This window comes from Schistocerca americana, chromosome 4 (assembly GCF_021461395.2).
Source record: "Schistocerca americana isolate TAMUIC-IGC-003095 chromosome 4, iqSchAmer2.1, whole genome shotgun sequence".
In the NCBI taxonomy this organism is placed as follows: Eukaryota; Metazoa; Arthropoda; class Insecta; order Orthoptera; family Acrididae; genus Schistocerca; species Schistocerca americana.
Window position 1 is genome coordinate 564,661,445 of NC_060122.1, and position 17,232 is coordinate 564,678,676.

General features: G+C 39.0%; 1 protein-coding gene across 1 annotated transcript in view; it reads left to right on the forward strand.

The window, feature by feature from the left end:
• LOC124614041 (integrin alpha-4-like) overlaps window positions 1-17,232 on the forward strand; it is a 560,480-nt gene that overhangs the window by 263,162 nt on the left and 280,086 nt on the right. Inside the window, exon 11 of the mRNA XM_047142871.1 lies at window positions 16,853-17,032. Within this exon, the coding sequence (XP_046998827.1) occupies window positions 16,853-17,032 (180 nt within the window). The remainder of the gene's footprint in view (window positions 1-16,852; window positions 17,033-17,232) is intronic.

Genomic DNA, 17,232 nt, shown 5'->3' on the forward strand with positions numbered 1-17,232 from the left:
ATATTCCCTTTAAGCTGATACAAACTTTGGAGATAACTTAAACGGTGAGAGTAGTGTAGCTGGTAACCCAAAGAAGAGGATTGGCTGCACGCACAATGTGTAAGTCAACTGAAAGAGACGTGTGAATCATGAAACCTAACACAGCACTGTCTCTTGTCATCCAAGAAACCACCAGAACATGGCTACCCAACTGACAGGACCCGAAGAAAGCGGAAATTTTATGACAGAAATCGAGATAAGCAGATATTGAGTTGCCATAGCAACTGAGAGTAACAAGACAAAGAAACTGTTACCCAGAATTGGATTCTGCCTAAAATAAAAAAAGGGTGAAAATGTCAATAAGCATTGAACAAAGGAAAACACAGAGAACAGTTCGACTAAGAAGATTTGCTATGGGGAAGTAAACAGTCCTTACACATACGTCAACCCAGCCGACGCAGACGCAGTAACCACTCACCGACGTCGATGCAGTAACCAGACGATGCTGACACAGTAACTAGCCAACACTGATGCAGTATGAGCCAACACAGATGCAGTAACCAGTCACTGGCTGCTGTTCACCATTGCTGATTTTGTGTCCGCTCACCAGCGCCGAAGCCATAACCACTGTTCTATGCTGACGGCGCCTGTGCTATTCACTGGTGCCGATTCTACACCTGCTCACTGATGCAGCCTAAAACTTTACACTGGGTGAGCAAAAACCAATAATTTTTTGGTAAAGTTGAGGGGACAATTGCATGATAAACTGTTATTATAGTTATTGTATTCAGTGGTGAATTTTCTTTAGACGATCACTATGTCCAAGATCCATAAAATTATGGATCAAGAGCAGCAACAAACTTTAAAGCCGGCCATGGCAATGCCTGTAACAAAGGAAATGCCAGACTGGACTGAGATAGAAAATTTAATTAAAGCACTAAGCCTTAAATTAGATAATCAGTGACTAGAACAGAAGGCTGATACAGCTACTCTAAGTGAAAATTTAGTAGCACAGGGTGATGCCGTAAATTCTAAGTTTGATGTATTAAATGATAAGTGGAAAATTTATGATTAGATTTAAAGAATGTATTCTTCTTCTTCTTCAGTAGCTCTACAGCCCTTGGAGAGCCTTGGCTTCTTCAACAATCTCCCTCCACACTTCTTGGTTATTTGCTGCTCTTTTCCACCCCCGGACTCCCATATTGCTGATATCCATTATTACCTCATCGATCCATTTTCTTCTAGGTCTCCCTTTTCACCTAACTGAATGGATCATACCTTTCATCATTTTCTTTGGAATTCTATCTTCTGCCATCGTATTCGCTGAGATTTCACAAATTTTACTATGTCCCTGCCTTGTATTAACTCTTATAATTCGGCATTGTAGCATATTCTCCAGCCTTCTTCCTCCCTTATTGGCCCATAGATTTTGCATAGTATTTTCCGCTCGATGCTTCTTAGAGCATTTTTATCATGTTCTGTCAATGTCCATACCTCTGAGCCATATGTGATAACTGGGTGGACTAGGGAATTATATATTAGCAGTTTAGTTTTTCTTGTAACAAGGCTATTTTTGAAAAGCTGCATATTTGCAAAGTAAGCTCTGTTTCTTGCTTGTATTCTTTCCCTTATGGCCTTTCCATTACTGTTATCATTTGTTATTAGGGCTCCCAAGTAGTTAAAAGAGGACACTCCATTGAAGCATTTCCCATTGATGTTTAGGTTTTTAGGGGTTCTTCTGGCCTCAGATTGTGACATTACCATATATTTTGTTTTGTTTTCATTTACTATGAGGCCAATTTTTAAGGCTTCTGTTTCCATTGCCCGGTATGTTTCTAGGAGTGTATTGGTATTTCTTCCTACCACAGCAATGTCATCAGCGTATGCACATATCTGGCTAGTTTTCATAAATATGGTGCCTCTTTTGTTGATTTTATTTACTGCACTATGCAGGGCTATGTTGAATAGGACAGTGGAGAGACTATCCCCTTGTTTCACACCTTTATTAAAGTCAAAGCTATCACTTGTTCTGCTAAGGACCTTTACTTTTGCTCTTGTCTCTGTCATTGTCATTCTGATTAGTCTTATTAATTTAGCACATATACCAACTTCTTTCAGTACTCTGTATAGTTCTTGCCGATTTATGCTGTCAAAGGCTTGTTTGAAATCGATGAATAAGAAATGCAGATCTATATCATATTCATAGAACTTTTCCATCATTTGCCTTATCACAAATATTTGATCCGTTGTTCCTCTGCCTGGTCGAAAGCCACACTGATATTCCCCTAGTATGCCTTCTGCACACTTCTGTATCCTTTCGTTTAATATACTTGTGAAGATCTTATAAGCTGTACTTAGGAGTGTTACACCTCTATAGTTTTCACATGCTGTTCTGTCCCCTTTCTTATAAATGGGGACTATTATTTCAATTTTCCAATTATCCGGCATAGTTTCTGTTTCCCATACATCTGATATTAATGTGTGCAGTTCCTTTATTACAGCCTCACCACCAGTTTTTATTAATTCAGCAATTATGCTGTCTTCCCCAGGGGCTCGATTGTTTTTTGACTTGTGCACAGCCTGGGAGACCTCTTGTAGTGTTGGCTTTCTTGCCTCATTGGTTTCATTGTCTACTTCCAGCTCCACTCTTCCCACCTGTGCAGCTGTCTCTTCATGTTCTAGGCTGGTGCTTAGAGTATCTTTGAAATACTCTGCCCATCTTCCCACTATCTGTTCTTCCTCCCTTATCATTTTCTCATCTTTACTGGAATAGGCCGTTGTTTTTGGTTGGAATCTATTCTTCATTATGCCTATGGCATGATAGAACTTTCTTATTTCACTCTGTTCCTTTAGTTCTTCTAGTTCTTGAAATTTCTTTTTATTCCACTCTCTTTTCTTTCTCTTTCACAGTCTGTTAGCTCTTCTCCTTAATTCTCTATATTGTTCCACATTATTTCTGGTTTCTCTCTGTAGCACTTTTGTTCTTGCCCTGTTCTTTTCCTCTATTGCTGACCTGCAATCTTCATCAAACCACTCCTGGGTTCTTCTGTTCCTTCTTATGCCTATTATTTCCTCTGCAGCATCCTTAATGGCTTTTTCAAACCTGTTCCACCTTTCATTTACTCTTACTGTGGTCTCTTCATTGCTCAACTTTCTGCTTAGTGTTACTTGGTATTTTTTTACTTCATCAGGGATGTTCAGTTTGTCTGAATTCCATTTCATCATCTTTCCCATTCTGTTGCCCTTTGTTAGTGACAGTTTCTCTCTCAAGACTGATTTATCAAAAAGTGGTCTGAATCACAGTTTGGTCTTCTGCAGCTCCGTACATCCGTGGAGTGTCGTGCAATCACTAAAATATGGTCAATCTGATTGACTACTCCATTGGCTGCAGACTTCCAAGTACCCAGATGGATCCTTTTATGTGGAAAGCAGGTACTTTTAATAATCATATTATTCCTTGCTGCGAATTGGCATAGTGAGTCTCCATTCTCATTGTTTTCTTCATGTAGTGAATATTTTCCAGAAACTCCATACGGATGTTCATTCCTCCCTATTTTTGCATTAAAATCTCCTATTACTAGCATCAGGTCATATTTAGGTACTGCACAGCATACTTTTTCCAAGTCTTCGTAGAACTGTTCTTTAATTATATCCTCTTTTGCTTCTGTTGGTGCATGTGCATTAACTATTGATATATTCCTAAATTTACCTTTTAGTCTGAGTCTGCACATCCTTTCATTTATGGGTTCAAATTCTAGAAGGCTTTTCCTAGCTTCCCTAGTTATTATAAACCCTGTTCCAAGTTGGCCTGTTCTTTCTTCTGGTCCACTATATACCAATGAGTACTCAGGTTTATCTATCTGCCCATTCCCCTGCCATCTTATTTCCTGTAGCCCTACAATATCATATTTGAATTTTAAAATTTCGTTGGCTATTTCTTTCATTTTTCCAGGCTGAAGCATTGTCCTCACATTCCATGATGCTACTGTTAGATCCTTTATCTGTTTCTTTTGCCGGGGTCATGATACATGCTTTCCATCCAGTTTCCGAGGCTTCTGTTGAATTTCCGTAATATTCTTTTTTTACAGTATGGGGTTATTAGCCCCATGCCCAACCCCCAACCTGGAGGACCAGGATTTGTATGAGGTTTACTCCTCTAGGGAAGCTGGCTTCACTACACCTCTAGAGCCCTCCCTGCCCTATGTTGTGGGACACACTTCGTCTGGCTCCTCTGTCGAGACCAGTCCGGCTTGGGAGACCCTGCCAGTAGCTATGCTACCGCCGGCATAGCTCTCGACTTCACCGAAGCACGCAAACCCTCCCGCCCGGCACTGAAGGTGCCTACTATAAGGCGGTGTCGCCTGGGAGGGTAAAGAATATATTAAATAAAATAAATCAAATGTTTATGGATTTTAGCCAAATGCAAGATGTTCAATTTCAGAAGTTGGCCCAGATTTTGTAATTTGATATTGAAGACAAGTGTAACAATATAGAGTCTGAATTTAATGAAAAATTACGGTCATTTCAGAGTCTGTGTAATGTTACATTCGCTGCAGTGAAACAAAGACTACTTACCTTAAACAATAGCATAGAAAGACAGAATAAGCTGATCCCTATTGTCCAATTGCAAATTGCAGGTGTCAACACTCGAATTGATGACGTGGAGAGAAATTTTAAAGAAAAGCTATCAAACTGAGACATCATAAATATAAGCAGTCGGGAGGAACAGGTAGAGGAATTAATCAACTGAAAAGCTGCTGAGAGGGTAAACCCAGACAATGTTCCATCCTGTTTAGCTTAATGATACTAAGAGAGGCTTGGATGATTTGTGGAAAGAGTTTAAACTTATCCTGGATAAAGTAGAGAAAAGGGTGGCTTCACCGAATGTAGTTTTGACTAGAAAGGTGGTGACAGATTTACAATGGGGAGCAAATTCTGGACTTTCCAGACAATTTCCCAAATTTAAACCAGATGAAGACGTACACCCAACTCATTTCTTTAAACGATTTAATCAAGCCTTGCCAAATAACTGGGAAGAGGCAAAAAAGATAGAATTCACTGTAGGTTACCTTCTAGAAGAGGCATCTGAGTGGGGCACAGTGAATATAAAGAATTTCTTATCTTGGGCAGACTTTCAGAAAAAGTTTAAGGAGAAGTATTGGTCAACAAGTGCCCAAGGAAAGTTAATATCTGATTTGTGGGATCCAAAGTATTATAACAGTACATGAGGTACGATGAGAAAATATTTTGAATGGCATTTAACAAGGGCAAAATATTTAGATAAACCCATGGAGGAAGAGGGATTGGTAAAAATTTTGATAAGGCAATTACCCACTTACACTAGGAAAGACATATTATATAGCAGGAGGAAAACGGTAGAAGAACTGTTATCCTTTGAAGACGCACTTGATGGCATCAATAAGAACTGAAATGAAAATGTGCATCAAAATGAGAATTAGAACTACAAAAGGAATAATAATAATAATAATAATAATAATAAAAGCGTATGTCATCACATTCATTGACTTTCAAAAGGCGTACGACTCCATAGACAGGGAATCTCTAATCTCCATATTAAAAGAATTGAACCTAGACAATAAAACTACAAACCTAATTAGAGAAACCATCACCAACACATACTCCAAAATTAAATTTATGGGAGAACTCTCAGACCTATTTGAGATAAAAACTGGAGTACGACAAGGTAATGGACTCTCTCCATTGTTATTTAACTGTGCCCTAGAAAAAATAGTAAGAGAATGGAACAAGAAAATCAATAGTGGAATCCGACTAGGAACAAAAAACAAAGGCATCAAGGTTAATTGCCTAGCATTTGCAGATGATATGGCCCTACTAGCTGAAACATGGGAAGAAGCCAAAGAACAGATCCACGAATTACAGAAACAAGCAGAGAAAATAGGCCTTAAAATTTCTTTTGAAAAACCAAAATAATCACAAATATAAAAAAGCCAATGAAATATCTTAAAGTAAGAGACCAAAAGATCGAAATTGTTAAAGAATTCAAATATCTTGGTGAATGGATTAGCTGGAACGCCCTTGAGAAAAAAGCAATAGAATTAAGAAGAAACAAAGTTGAACTAGCCTTTCAGCTTACTAAAAATACTTATAATAAAAAGTCCCTCTCATGGAATTCAAAAATAAAACATTACAACACTGTCATTAAACCAGAAGCACTATATGCAGCTGAGACATTATCTATCACTAACCATGGCCCAATTGAAAGGCTAGAGATCAAAGAAAGAAAAATATTGAGAAAAATTTTAGGCCCCAAATTTCATAACGACAAACTAATTCACACCAAAAATGAAACACTCTACAAAACCACAGAAAAACTTTCGGATACAATGAGGAAAAGAAGAATTGAGTTTTATGGGCACATTCTCAGAATGAACCCAAATAGACTTACAAAAAGAATGTTTGACTACTTCAGGAATAAAAAATCCAAACCAAATTGGTTTATCCAAACAGAGAAAGACTTAAGAGAACTAAACATCACAGAAAAAATGCTCACAGACAGGACCACAAAAATGATAAGCAAAGACAGAAAAGAGGGATTCCAGCTCCAAAATAGAAAGAAAAGAACGATTGTCATCTCTGATGAGGAAAGAAAAGCAAGATCAGAAAGAATGAAGCAGTACTGGGCGAAAAGAAAGGCACAGAACACACAGAAGTGATTGATTCAACGTACCCCAAAGTTGGGTGAAACGAAGAATAATAATAATAATAATAATAATAATAATAATAATGATGATGATAATAATAATCCTCAAATCAGCGATGAAATTGTGTCAACCCCCGAGAAGGAGAAAACACAGGTGGTGGAATATAATATGTGACCAAGCAATAGAAGAAAGGACCAATGCCTGGAAAAACTTCAATAGTTGCAAAACATCAGAAAAATGGCAACAATTTCTAGTAATCCAAAAACAAACATCAAAAACCATTCAGAGGGAAAAAAGAAATTATAACAAACAGAGACTAGATGAGATAGAACAAGACTTTAAGAAGAGCAACACCAGGAATTTTTATAAGACATTTAAAGAACATATTGCAGGATACCAGCCACTCAATCTTTGCTTCAAGAAACCAGATGGTTCACTAGAAACTAACACGAAGAACAACTGCCAAATCCTGGCAGACTATTTCAACAAACTTCTCAACTGCGAAAGACCTACAGAGGATATTCACTAGCAGACATCTACACCAAATCCCGATGCTAAACCACCAACCGTCAACGAAATAGCAGAAATTATCAAGACACTGAAAAACAATAGAGCCCCAAGGGAGGATGGAATTATTGCAGATCTATGGAAGTTAAATGATGAAAGATTAACGGGAAAAATCCACAAAATCATAGTAAGCATTTGGGAAACAGAACAGATCCCTTCTGAATGGAAATGCACACTCATACATATACTCCACAAAAAAGGGGACAAAATTGAACCAAATAATTACAGGGGTATCTCACTCAAACTGGTCACATATAAAATCCTATCAAAAGTTCTCATGAATAGATTAGAAGAACAAGCTGACCCACAAATAGGAGAATACCAGGCTGGTTTTCGCAAGGGATGATCTTGCGTAGAACAGATCTGGAATCTGAAAATGATTCTCCAGATGAGAAACACTCGAAACACAGTGGTCACTTTTGTAGATTTTAAAAAGGCCTATGACTCAATAGACAGAGTAGTGCTCTGCAACACGATGGAAGAATTCAGCATTGACAGAAAGACAAGAGCAATCATTCAGCAAACATTAACTGACACAGTCTCCAAGATCAAATTTATGGGGGATATCTCGGAACCATTTGAAATCCAAACTGGAGTGCAACAGGGTGACGGACTTTCACCATTACTCTTTAATATCATTCTTGAAAAAATTATCAGGACATGAGAAAAAGAAGTCAAAGGAATGCAAATTGGCATTAGAAAAGATAATAGATTCAATGTGAAGTGTTTAGCTTTTGCAGATGACCTTGCAATCCTCACAAATAATAGAAAAGAAGCCACTAACACCATAGAGAAGTTACACAAAATTGCACAAAGAACTGGCCTGCAAATTTCATATGAGAAAACCCAGTACATAGAAAGAGTGCCACAAGACAAATTGCCTATTGTGACAACCCATGGGAAAATTGTACAAGTACCACATTTTAAGTAGCTGGGAGAAATCATCCAGCCATCAGGGATCAACCTAAAGGCCAATGAGGAAAGAATAAAAAAAAAATACAGAAAGCATATAAATTCACGTGGAACTTTTATAACAAAAAGCACATGTCCATTAATGCAAAATTGAGGCACTACAACAATGTCGTATTTCCGGAGGCACTGTATGCATCTGAAACAACACAAATAAGTGGGCAAACTAAAATCAAAGAAATAGAGAAACAAGAAAGGAAAATTCTCAAGAAAATTATTGGCCCAATACAAGAGCAAGGAGTCTGGAAGAAGAGACCAACATCAGAATTATATAAATACACAGACATAATTATGGATGCAATAAGGAAAAGAAGAATGCAGTTCTACGGACATATCCACAGGATAAATGAAAACAGAATTTCAAAGCGAATTCTTAAAGTCATCAACTCAGGCAGGGGAAAAACAAAATGGATAAAAGAAGTTGAAGAGGACCTCAGACAAGCACTATCTGGTGATGGGTGAACCACTTAAGATTTCAACCTAAGCCTCAGATTATGGTATAGTCGCAGAACTTTTCCAATGCAAATGGGGTTTGGAAAGTATAGACCATAGGTCAATAGCTTTTGCTAGCCACAGTCTCAACAAACATAAATTGAATTATCCACAGAAAAAGAATTATTAGTGATGGTATGGGGTATACAAAAATTCCAAACACTGATATGGGGGTCCAAAATATACACTCCTGGAAATGGAAAAAAGAACACATTGACACCGGTGTGTCAGACCCACCATACTTGCTCCGGACACTGCGAGAGGGCTGTACAAGCAATGATCACACGCATGGCACAGCGGACACACCAGGAACCGCGGTGTTGGCCGTCGAATGGCGCTAGCTGCGCAGCATTTGTGCACCGCCTCCGTCAGTGTCAGCCAGTTTGCCGTGGCATACGGAGCTCCATCGCAGTCTTTAACACTAGTAGCATGCCGCGACAGCATGGACGTGAACTGTATGTGCAGTTGACGGACTTTGAGCGAGGGCGTATAGTGGGCATGCGGGAGGCCAGGTGGACGTACCGCCGAATTGCTCAACACGTGGGGCGTGAGGTCTCCACAGTACATCGATGTTGTCGCCAGTGGTCGGCGGAAGGTGCACGTGCCCGTCGACCTGGGACCAGACCGCAGCGACGCACAGATGCACGCCAAGACCATAGGATCCTACGCAGTGCCGTAGTGGACCGCACCGCCACTTCCCAGCAAATTAGGGACACTGTTGCTCCTGGGGTATCGGCGAGGACCATTCGCAACCGTCTCCATGAAGCTGGGCTACGGTCCCGCACACCGTTAGGCTGTCTTCCGCTCATGCCCCAACATCGTGCAGCCCGCCTCCAGTGGTGTTGCGACAGGCGTGAATGGAGGGACGAATGGAGACGTGTCGTCTTCAGCGATTAGAGTCGCTTCTGCCTTGGTGCCAATGATGGTCGTATGCGTGTTTGGCGCCATGCAGGTGAGCGCCACAATCAGGACTGCATACGACCAAGGCACACAGGGCCAACACCCGGCATCATGGTGTGGGGAGCGATCTCCTACACTGGCCGTACACCACTGGTGATCATCGAGGGGACACTGAATAGTGCACGGTACATCCAAACCGTCATCGAACCCATCGTTCTACCATTCCTAGACCGGCAAGGGAACTTGCTGTTCCAACAGGACAATGCACGTCCGCATGTATCCCGTGCCACCCAATGTGCTCTAGAAGGTGTAAGTCAACTACCCTGGCCAGCATGATCTCCGGATCTGTCCCCCATTGAGCATGTTTGGGACTGGATGAAGCGTCGTCTCACGCGGTCTGCACATCCAGCACGAACGCTGGTCCAACTGAGGCGCCAGGTGGAAATGGCATGGCAAGCCATTCCACAGGACTACATCCAGCATCTCTACGATCATCTCCATGGGAGAATAGCAGGCTGCATTGCTGCGAAAGGTGGATATACACTGTACTAGTGCCATCATTGTGCATGCTCTGTTGCCTGTGTCTATGTGCATGTGGTTCTGTCAGTGTGATCATGTGATGTATCTGACCCAGGAATGTGTCAATAAAGTTTCCCCTTCCTGGGACAATGAATTCACGGTGTTCTTATTTCAATTTCCAGGAGTGTATGTTCATACAGATCACCAAGCTCTGTCATTTTTCACGAATAGTCAATTACTACATAGTAGATTGATGCAGTGGATGTTGTTTCTTCAGGAATATGACATTAAAATCCAGTATATAAAAGGTTTGGAGAATATTGTACCTGACGCTTTGCCTCAGCTACCAGTAGGCATGAATGAACTAAAGTGTACAAAAGGACCTGGTGTAATTTTTGTGATTAATTTTTTAACATTTGAATACCCACATAACAAGGTACAAGAAATGGCTCAGAAAATAACAGATAACATCCATCATGATCCCTATTTTACAGATATATTTGCTATGTGTGTTAGGAAATGGTTCCCACCTAATGAAGATGGAAGGTGTAAGATTGTAGGACATAATTTTTTCTGGAGAGACAGTAACACTATGCAACATTGGTGTTTATGTATACCGAATTTAGTAGAAGATGAGTTAGTGTGGTACATTCATAAGGGGTATGGGCATTTCGGTATAAATAAATGTATTGCACATATGAATAAGTCCTACCACTTTAAAGAGCTAGGACATAGAATAGCCTCAGTCATTAAAACTTGTGAAATTTGTCAGAACGTAAAAGAGGATAACACTCACATTAAATATAAAATGCATCCAATTATTCCTAAAGCGTTACACAATCTAACAGCTGCAGATTTCTTTGGACCAATTGCAAAAGGAAAGGGAGGAGTGGCTTACGTTTTTGTCTTCATAGAATGTTTAGAATTATATATTAATACCTACAGCTGCTGACGGGTGGTGATATATATCAATGGGGAAATGTGAAGATGCGTGCCCCAACTGGGACTCGAACCCAGGATCTCTTGCTGACATGGCAGACACTCTATCCATTTGAGCCACTGAGGGCACAGAGGATAGTGTGACTGCAGGGACTATCTCGCACATGCCTCCCACGAGACCCACATTCTCACCTTATATGTCCACACACTACATTTGTAGTGTCCCTACACAGCACACTCATTACTCGTGCAAGACATTCTTACCAAGTCCCCTAAGAGTTCTGGTAATATGTGTGCATCCGCACAGAAGAGGAAGGTCATGGCTGGTACTGCCAGAACTATATACTTATATGGATATGGTGTCTGTTCTTTCAGACATGTCTGAAAGAACATGTACCATTAATGACCTACAGCCATCAGACATGTCCAAAATAACAGACACCATATCCATATAAATATATAATTCTGGCAGTACTGACCATGATATTCGTCTTCTTTGCAGATGTGCACATATTACCCGAACCTTTACAGTACTTGGAAAGAATGTCTTCCACGAGTAAGGAGTGTGTTGGGTAGGGACACTATGAATGTAGTGTGTGTACATATAAAATGAGAATGAGGGTCTCGTGGGAGGCATGCATGACATAGGTCCCTGCAGTTGCACTTTCCTCTGTGCCCTCGGTGGCTCAGATGGATAGAGCATCTGCCATGTCAGCAGGAGATCCCAGGTTTGAGTCCCAGTCGGGGCACACATTTTCACCTGTCCTCATTGATATATATCACCGCCCGTCAGCAGCTGAAGGTATTAATACATAATTCTAATTTTGTTCTAGATGGCTGCAGGTGGTGTCTGTTCTTTTAGACATGTCCAAAAGAACAGACACCCTATCCATATAAGTATATCATAGAATGTTGGTTGAAGTATGTTAAGATGTACACCATTAAGAAAGCAAAACCACTAAAGGTAATACATTGTCTGCAACAATACTTTCTCGAGATAGGAAAACTGAAGCAGTTCCTTTCTGACAATGGACCACAGTTCACTAGTAACAAGTTTAAAAAATTTATAGCTTGGGAAAATATTCATCAAATATTAATCTCCAACTATAATCCATCTCGTAATCCACGTGAAAGGGTTATGAAAGAAATTGGGAAGTTACGCGCTCATACTGCCATGAAGAACACATGTCGTGGGCAATGAAATTTTGTTTATCAACTGGACTAAACCCCTTGGAAGTAATCAGTAAACCCTTTGGAGGTGAACCTTTTATTAAATGCTTTACTTGGCCAGAACAACCTACTACTGTTTACCAACTGAATCAAACGATAGTTGCTAACAACTTAGTTAAGAGGGCACAACAATGAGTAAGTAAATATAATGAGGAGGCTAGCAAACCTCAGTATAAGTTCGATGACCTAGTTCTAGTAAAACAGCATGTTCAGAAATCTGCTCTGAAGAAAGCAACGCATAAATTTTTTTAAAAATATGTGGGGCCTTACTGAGTACAATAGGTAATCCGCCCAAAACCCTTATTTTTAGTGTATCCTGCAACAGGAGAAGAAGAAGGGAAATATAATGTTAAGGATATAAAGTGCTATATTCCCCAGGAACATTAACATTCGGTGTTAACTAGCAGAGTCACGACCATTGGATCCTAAGTTGTTTTTGGTGTTACTTCCCCATTAGTTTTCCTACACCAATTCCCCTTCAATTCTACATCTGTTCTATAATTTATTCTCGAATTCTTAAACTATTCTACAATTTAAGTAGTTACAAAACCAGATATGACTACAAGATTGAGACCTATTTAAGAGAATCAGAGATAAAGAGTGTTCTCTAAACATGGAATGAAACTAATAGAAAATAGTACTAATATAAAGGTAATATCATGGTACTGTTCAAGCAAAGTAAGATCTAAATGTCATAAACTGAACAGAGTACTTAATGTGTGTATTAAAAATAGTATAAACTGAATGACTAAGCCATTATGTTGCCTTAGTGTATAATTTTCTATTTTTATGGGATAATTTTATACCTTTTGGGAGAGGTAAGGTAAAGGGGAGGGCTTTTATCAATTTTGGAAAGAGTGGGTAGGGTAGATACAAACATGACTAACATGACACACACACCACACCTTTCAAATTACCCTCACAGACAAGTGTAACTGATTCTTAACCATTTGGCATTCCATAGGAGTTGCTAAGATCTTTCTTTGGGGACTTCAAAGGTGAAGGTGAGAATGTCCATTCTGCAGGAGATGTTTAACACCATACCTCCTCTGGCTTCTCACTCAAGTACCAGCGAAGTAGGGATTCTGGAAAGGGAGGTGGGAAGGGTTTCCTGTCTCTGGGGCTTTCTTCTTTCACTTCTTCAATCTTAGCAACCATTTCTATTTTTTCCTCTCTTACTTCTCATCTGAGTACTGGTCTATCTTTCCATATGCATATACGTCTATCGCTGAAGTCCTTCTCATTCTCCCTGGTTTCCTATAACCTTCAACTTATTTCAAATAAGTAGGCCGAAGAATCAGGTTGCACAAACACCCATCGACGTACACACAAAACACAAACATGAAAATCACAGGTTAGAAAACTAAAACGATGCCAGAACTGCCAAGGGATGTAGGAGAATAATGACCTATGTACATCTGGGTAGATGCACGTATTGTATGGTTGATGTATGACGGTTCTGCATCACCCCCTATTTTTTCTTCTGTCACTTCCTATATATTTATACATAGGTATGAGAAATGAAGAACTAATGAGCATGAGCCCAAGAGGAACTAATGGTGATAATTAGTTAGGAATATCAGTCGAATATTTGTTCTGAAGATTTGTAGGATAGTGGGACAAGCCTAGAATAAAGAAAGGTATGATATAGTGAATTATATATAAATATGAGGTCTACTGAAAGCGTAGAAATTGAAAAGTAGTGGAGGACTCTAGGGGATCAAATAAGATACCAAGAGGTAAGGGTGAAGTGTGAAGTAGAATTGAATTTTGCCAGGTAATATTTAGTGACATTATACATAAAGATGTATACTAGGGCAATGAACCATGAGGCCTACTCACAGAGAATAAGGGGGGTGCACCCAGCTTTTATTGACTGAAGGAAAGGGCAGATAGGCAGACTGAAGAGAGGCTGACCTATACCGTGCGGGCAGGGGCACCAAGAAGGGGATTGACTTGTACCATAGAATATAGGAATACAAAAGGAGCATATCTACCAAAATGGAAGGAGGTAGCGCATCCATAGGATAAACACAGAGGTAAGGTTTTGGTACTGTACCTAAAAGGAAAAGGGCAGTATCATGACAAAAGTCACATTTTGTAGAGATTATTCTGGTAAGTTTGAATTCTCTATCCCACTAGTATTGTCAAGTTTTATATTAATAAGTGTCAGACAGAACCTTTTCATTTGCCCAGACTTCCTCCAGACTACAGGATATGGTAGTTAATGAAATTAACACGTACTAAAGAAAAAACGGTACAGAAGAGTAGAGTGAAGAATGACATAATTAAGTGTGTGTGTCACCTGGAGTCTGTGATTAGAGGTTAGAAATATTGTCTGCACAATTCATATAAATGAAAGTTGTAACTTCGATATTAAGTGCAATGCTCAGATAATTATTATTGAAACAAAGAGAAAAAGAAGGTATTAGGTACATGATTGCTAGAAAAAAAATGATATATAAACTGATTGAAAAATAAATTATTGTTGAGGTAGATATTAATGTACGTGATGCATATGTGTAAAATATCACATGTTCAAGCTAAGGGGAGGGATATGTAGTGCTTCAAGAATTTTGTGGTAAATTCGAGAAACACTTGGCTCTCCACCATCTTGAACACCCAATATTTTAATGACGAGGGTAAGAGAGCCTTTTACTGTGCCACACATGTCTGTGTGTGCAGAAAGGACAGCTGTCACAAGGAGCTATGAGCTGCTTCAGACAAATGGCCCCGACAAGTGGTTACCAGCAACGCCTTGGAAGTTATAGATATAAGTCAAAGAGTGTTTGGATAATGTTTCATGGTTTGTGGTGTCATGATGATTGTTACAGAGGCATATGAAGTGTGTATTATATAAAGATCTTTACTTTATGTCTTGGCTCTGCATGAGGCAGAACATTTGTGACTGTAAGAGTGTTTAGCAGATTCTGACATTTATCTTGGAACCAGTCGGCTTTCTGGAGTTTGTAGAGAATAATTGTTACTTTAGGATGAGAGTTGAAAATATATTGTTGTTGAACTGCCAAGATCCTATGAGTACATAATTTATTTCAAGAATATAGAGCTGGTTAACAATATTCCCTTTAAGCTGATAATGTCTTCAGAGATGAAGTAAACAGTGAGAACAATGTAGCTGATAACCCAAAGAAGAGGATCGGCTGCACACACAATGTGTAAGTCAACTGGAAGAGATGTGTGAGTCATGCAACCCAACACTGCACTGTCTCTTATCATCGAAGAAAAGTGTTAGAACTTCTTTGCCTGCCTGCACACCTAACATACTGCAGCATTGGAGATGCTTCTCTCGCAGTAATACCCAACATTTGTGATGACTGCTAACTGAATGTCACCTGCTGTACCACTTCAAGGCCATGGAGAAATCTGCTGGAAGGAGTTGTAATTGAATGGCAGTCATATTACAAACTGACATAAAATGTCTTCAGGCCCACTGTTTATAAGGACTTGCAAAAATGGCTACTATAGTTTAAAATTCTCAGATACATAATTTCAATGATTTACAACTAGAATTTTACATCTTAAATTAAATGAATAGTGTAGAAAAATTGGTTGAGGTCTCAACTTTATGTTACAATAAGAGTTCTGACTGGAATAAGCCTTCTTGATGACAAAACAGCAAAAATAGCTAAAATAAACAATATCATAATAAAAGTGTTAATTACACAGAAAGTAATTAAGTGGCAACATTCCTACCATGTTTTGAAAATTAGCTACATGAATTTTGTAAGGATTTCTATGGGTTATTTTCCTACTTTTATTGGTAATATGGTAAACGCATCGGTTTATGTATCAACAATGTGATTGGAATAGGAAATAATTACTGTTAGTTAACTGAACTGAGCTTTGGCAAAACTAATTACTTGAAATGATTCAAAATAATTAAGAAATTATTCTGACTAATGTAATTTAGCAAAGTAGGACCTGGTCTTATATTTGGAATTACAGAATGACAGCTATATGTTACGGCACATCTCTAACTAACCCTAATCATAAGAAGAAGAAAAAATACATCTAAGGAGGTAAATAACAAAAGAAAATGAAATGGGAATGGGTCCCACACACACACACACACACACACACACACTGTTAATGTCAGACAGACCAATGACCAATTTTCAAGTATACCTTACATATTGGTAATACTATTTTGTGCCACAATTTTGCCAGGGCATCATCATGTAGTGAAAATATTATCACTATAATTCATATTGTCTCAAGGATCAGAGAAGTCCTCTAACTTACAGACAAGAGTGTAACACCAGTGGATAATTACTACAGAAAATGCAGTCTTTTACTGTATATATCACTACAGTAAATCAGGGCTTTAATTTTATAGTTCGATTATTAAGCTGGCAGTGTTTAATACCGAAAAAGTTTGTCCCTACTGTATGAAATTAATTTGACTAACTTAAAGAAAAACTATGATTGATGTTTGAGTGTATCATAACTTAAATACATCACTTACTATCATACATTGTTGTGGCTTTGCAACACAGTTAGTTTTTTCAGGGATTTTATACAAAGAAATCCATCAATGTAACCTCATTTTTCAGATATAGCTGTGGGAGCTCCATACAGTAATGACTATAGAGGTACTGTGTATATCTATATTGGAGGAAAGAATGGCCTCTCACTAGCACAGGTCATAGATGCTGCTCAAATAAGTTCATCACTCAGAGGTTTTGGTATCAGTATTCATCACACAGTTGAGACGTGTGAACGTGATAAAGCATGTAAGTGTTTGTCAATATTTTGAAAAGTGTTTGATTGTCTGTAATTATTTTTTATTATTTTGTTCTTGCAGTCTACAATCCTAAGACTGGTTTCATACAGCTCTCCACATTAGTCGGTCCTGTGCAATCATCTGCATCTCTGATTTACTACTGCAACAAACATCCATTTCAACTTGCTTACCATAGTCAAGTGTTGGTCT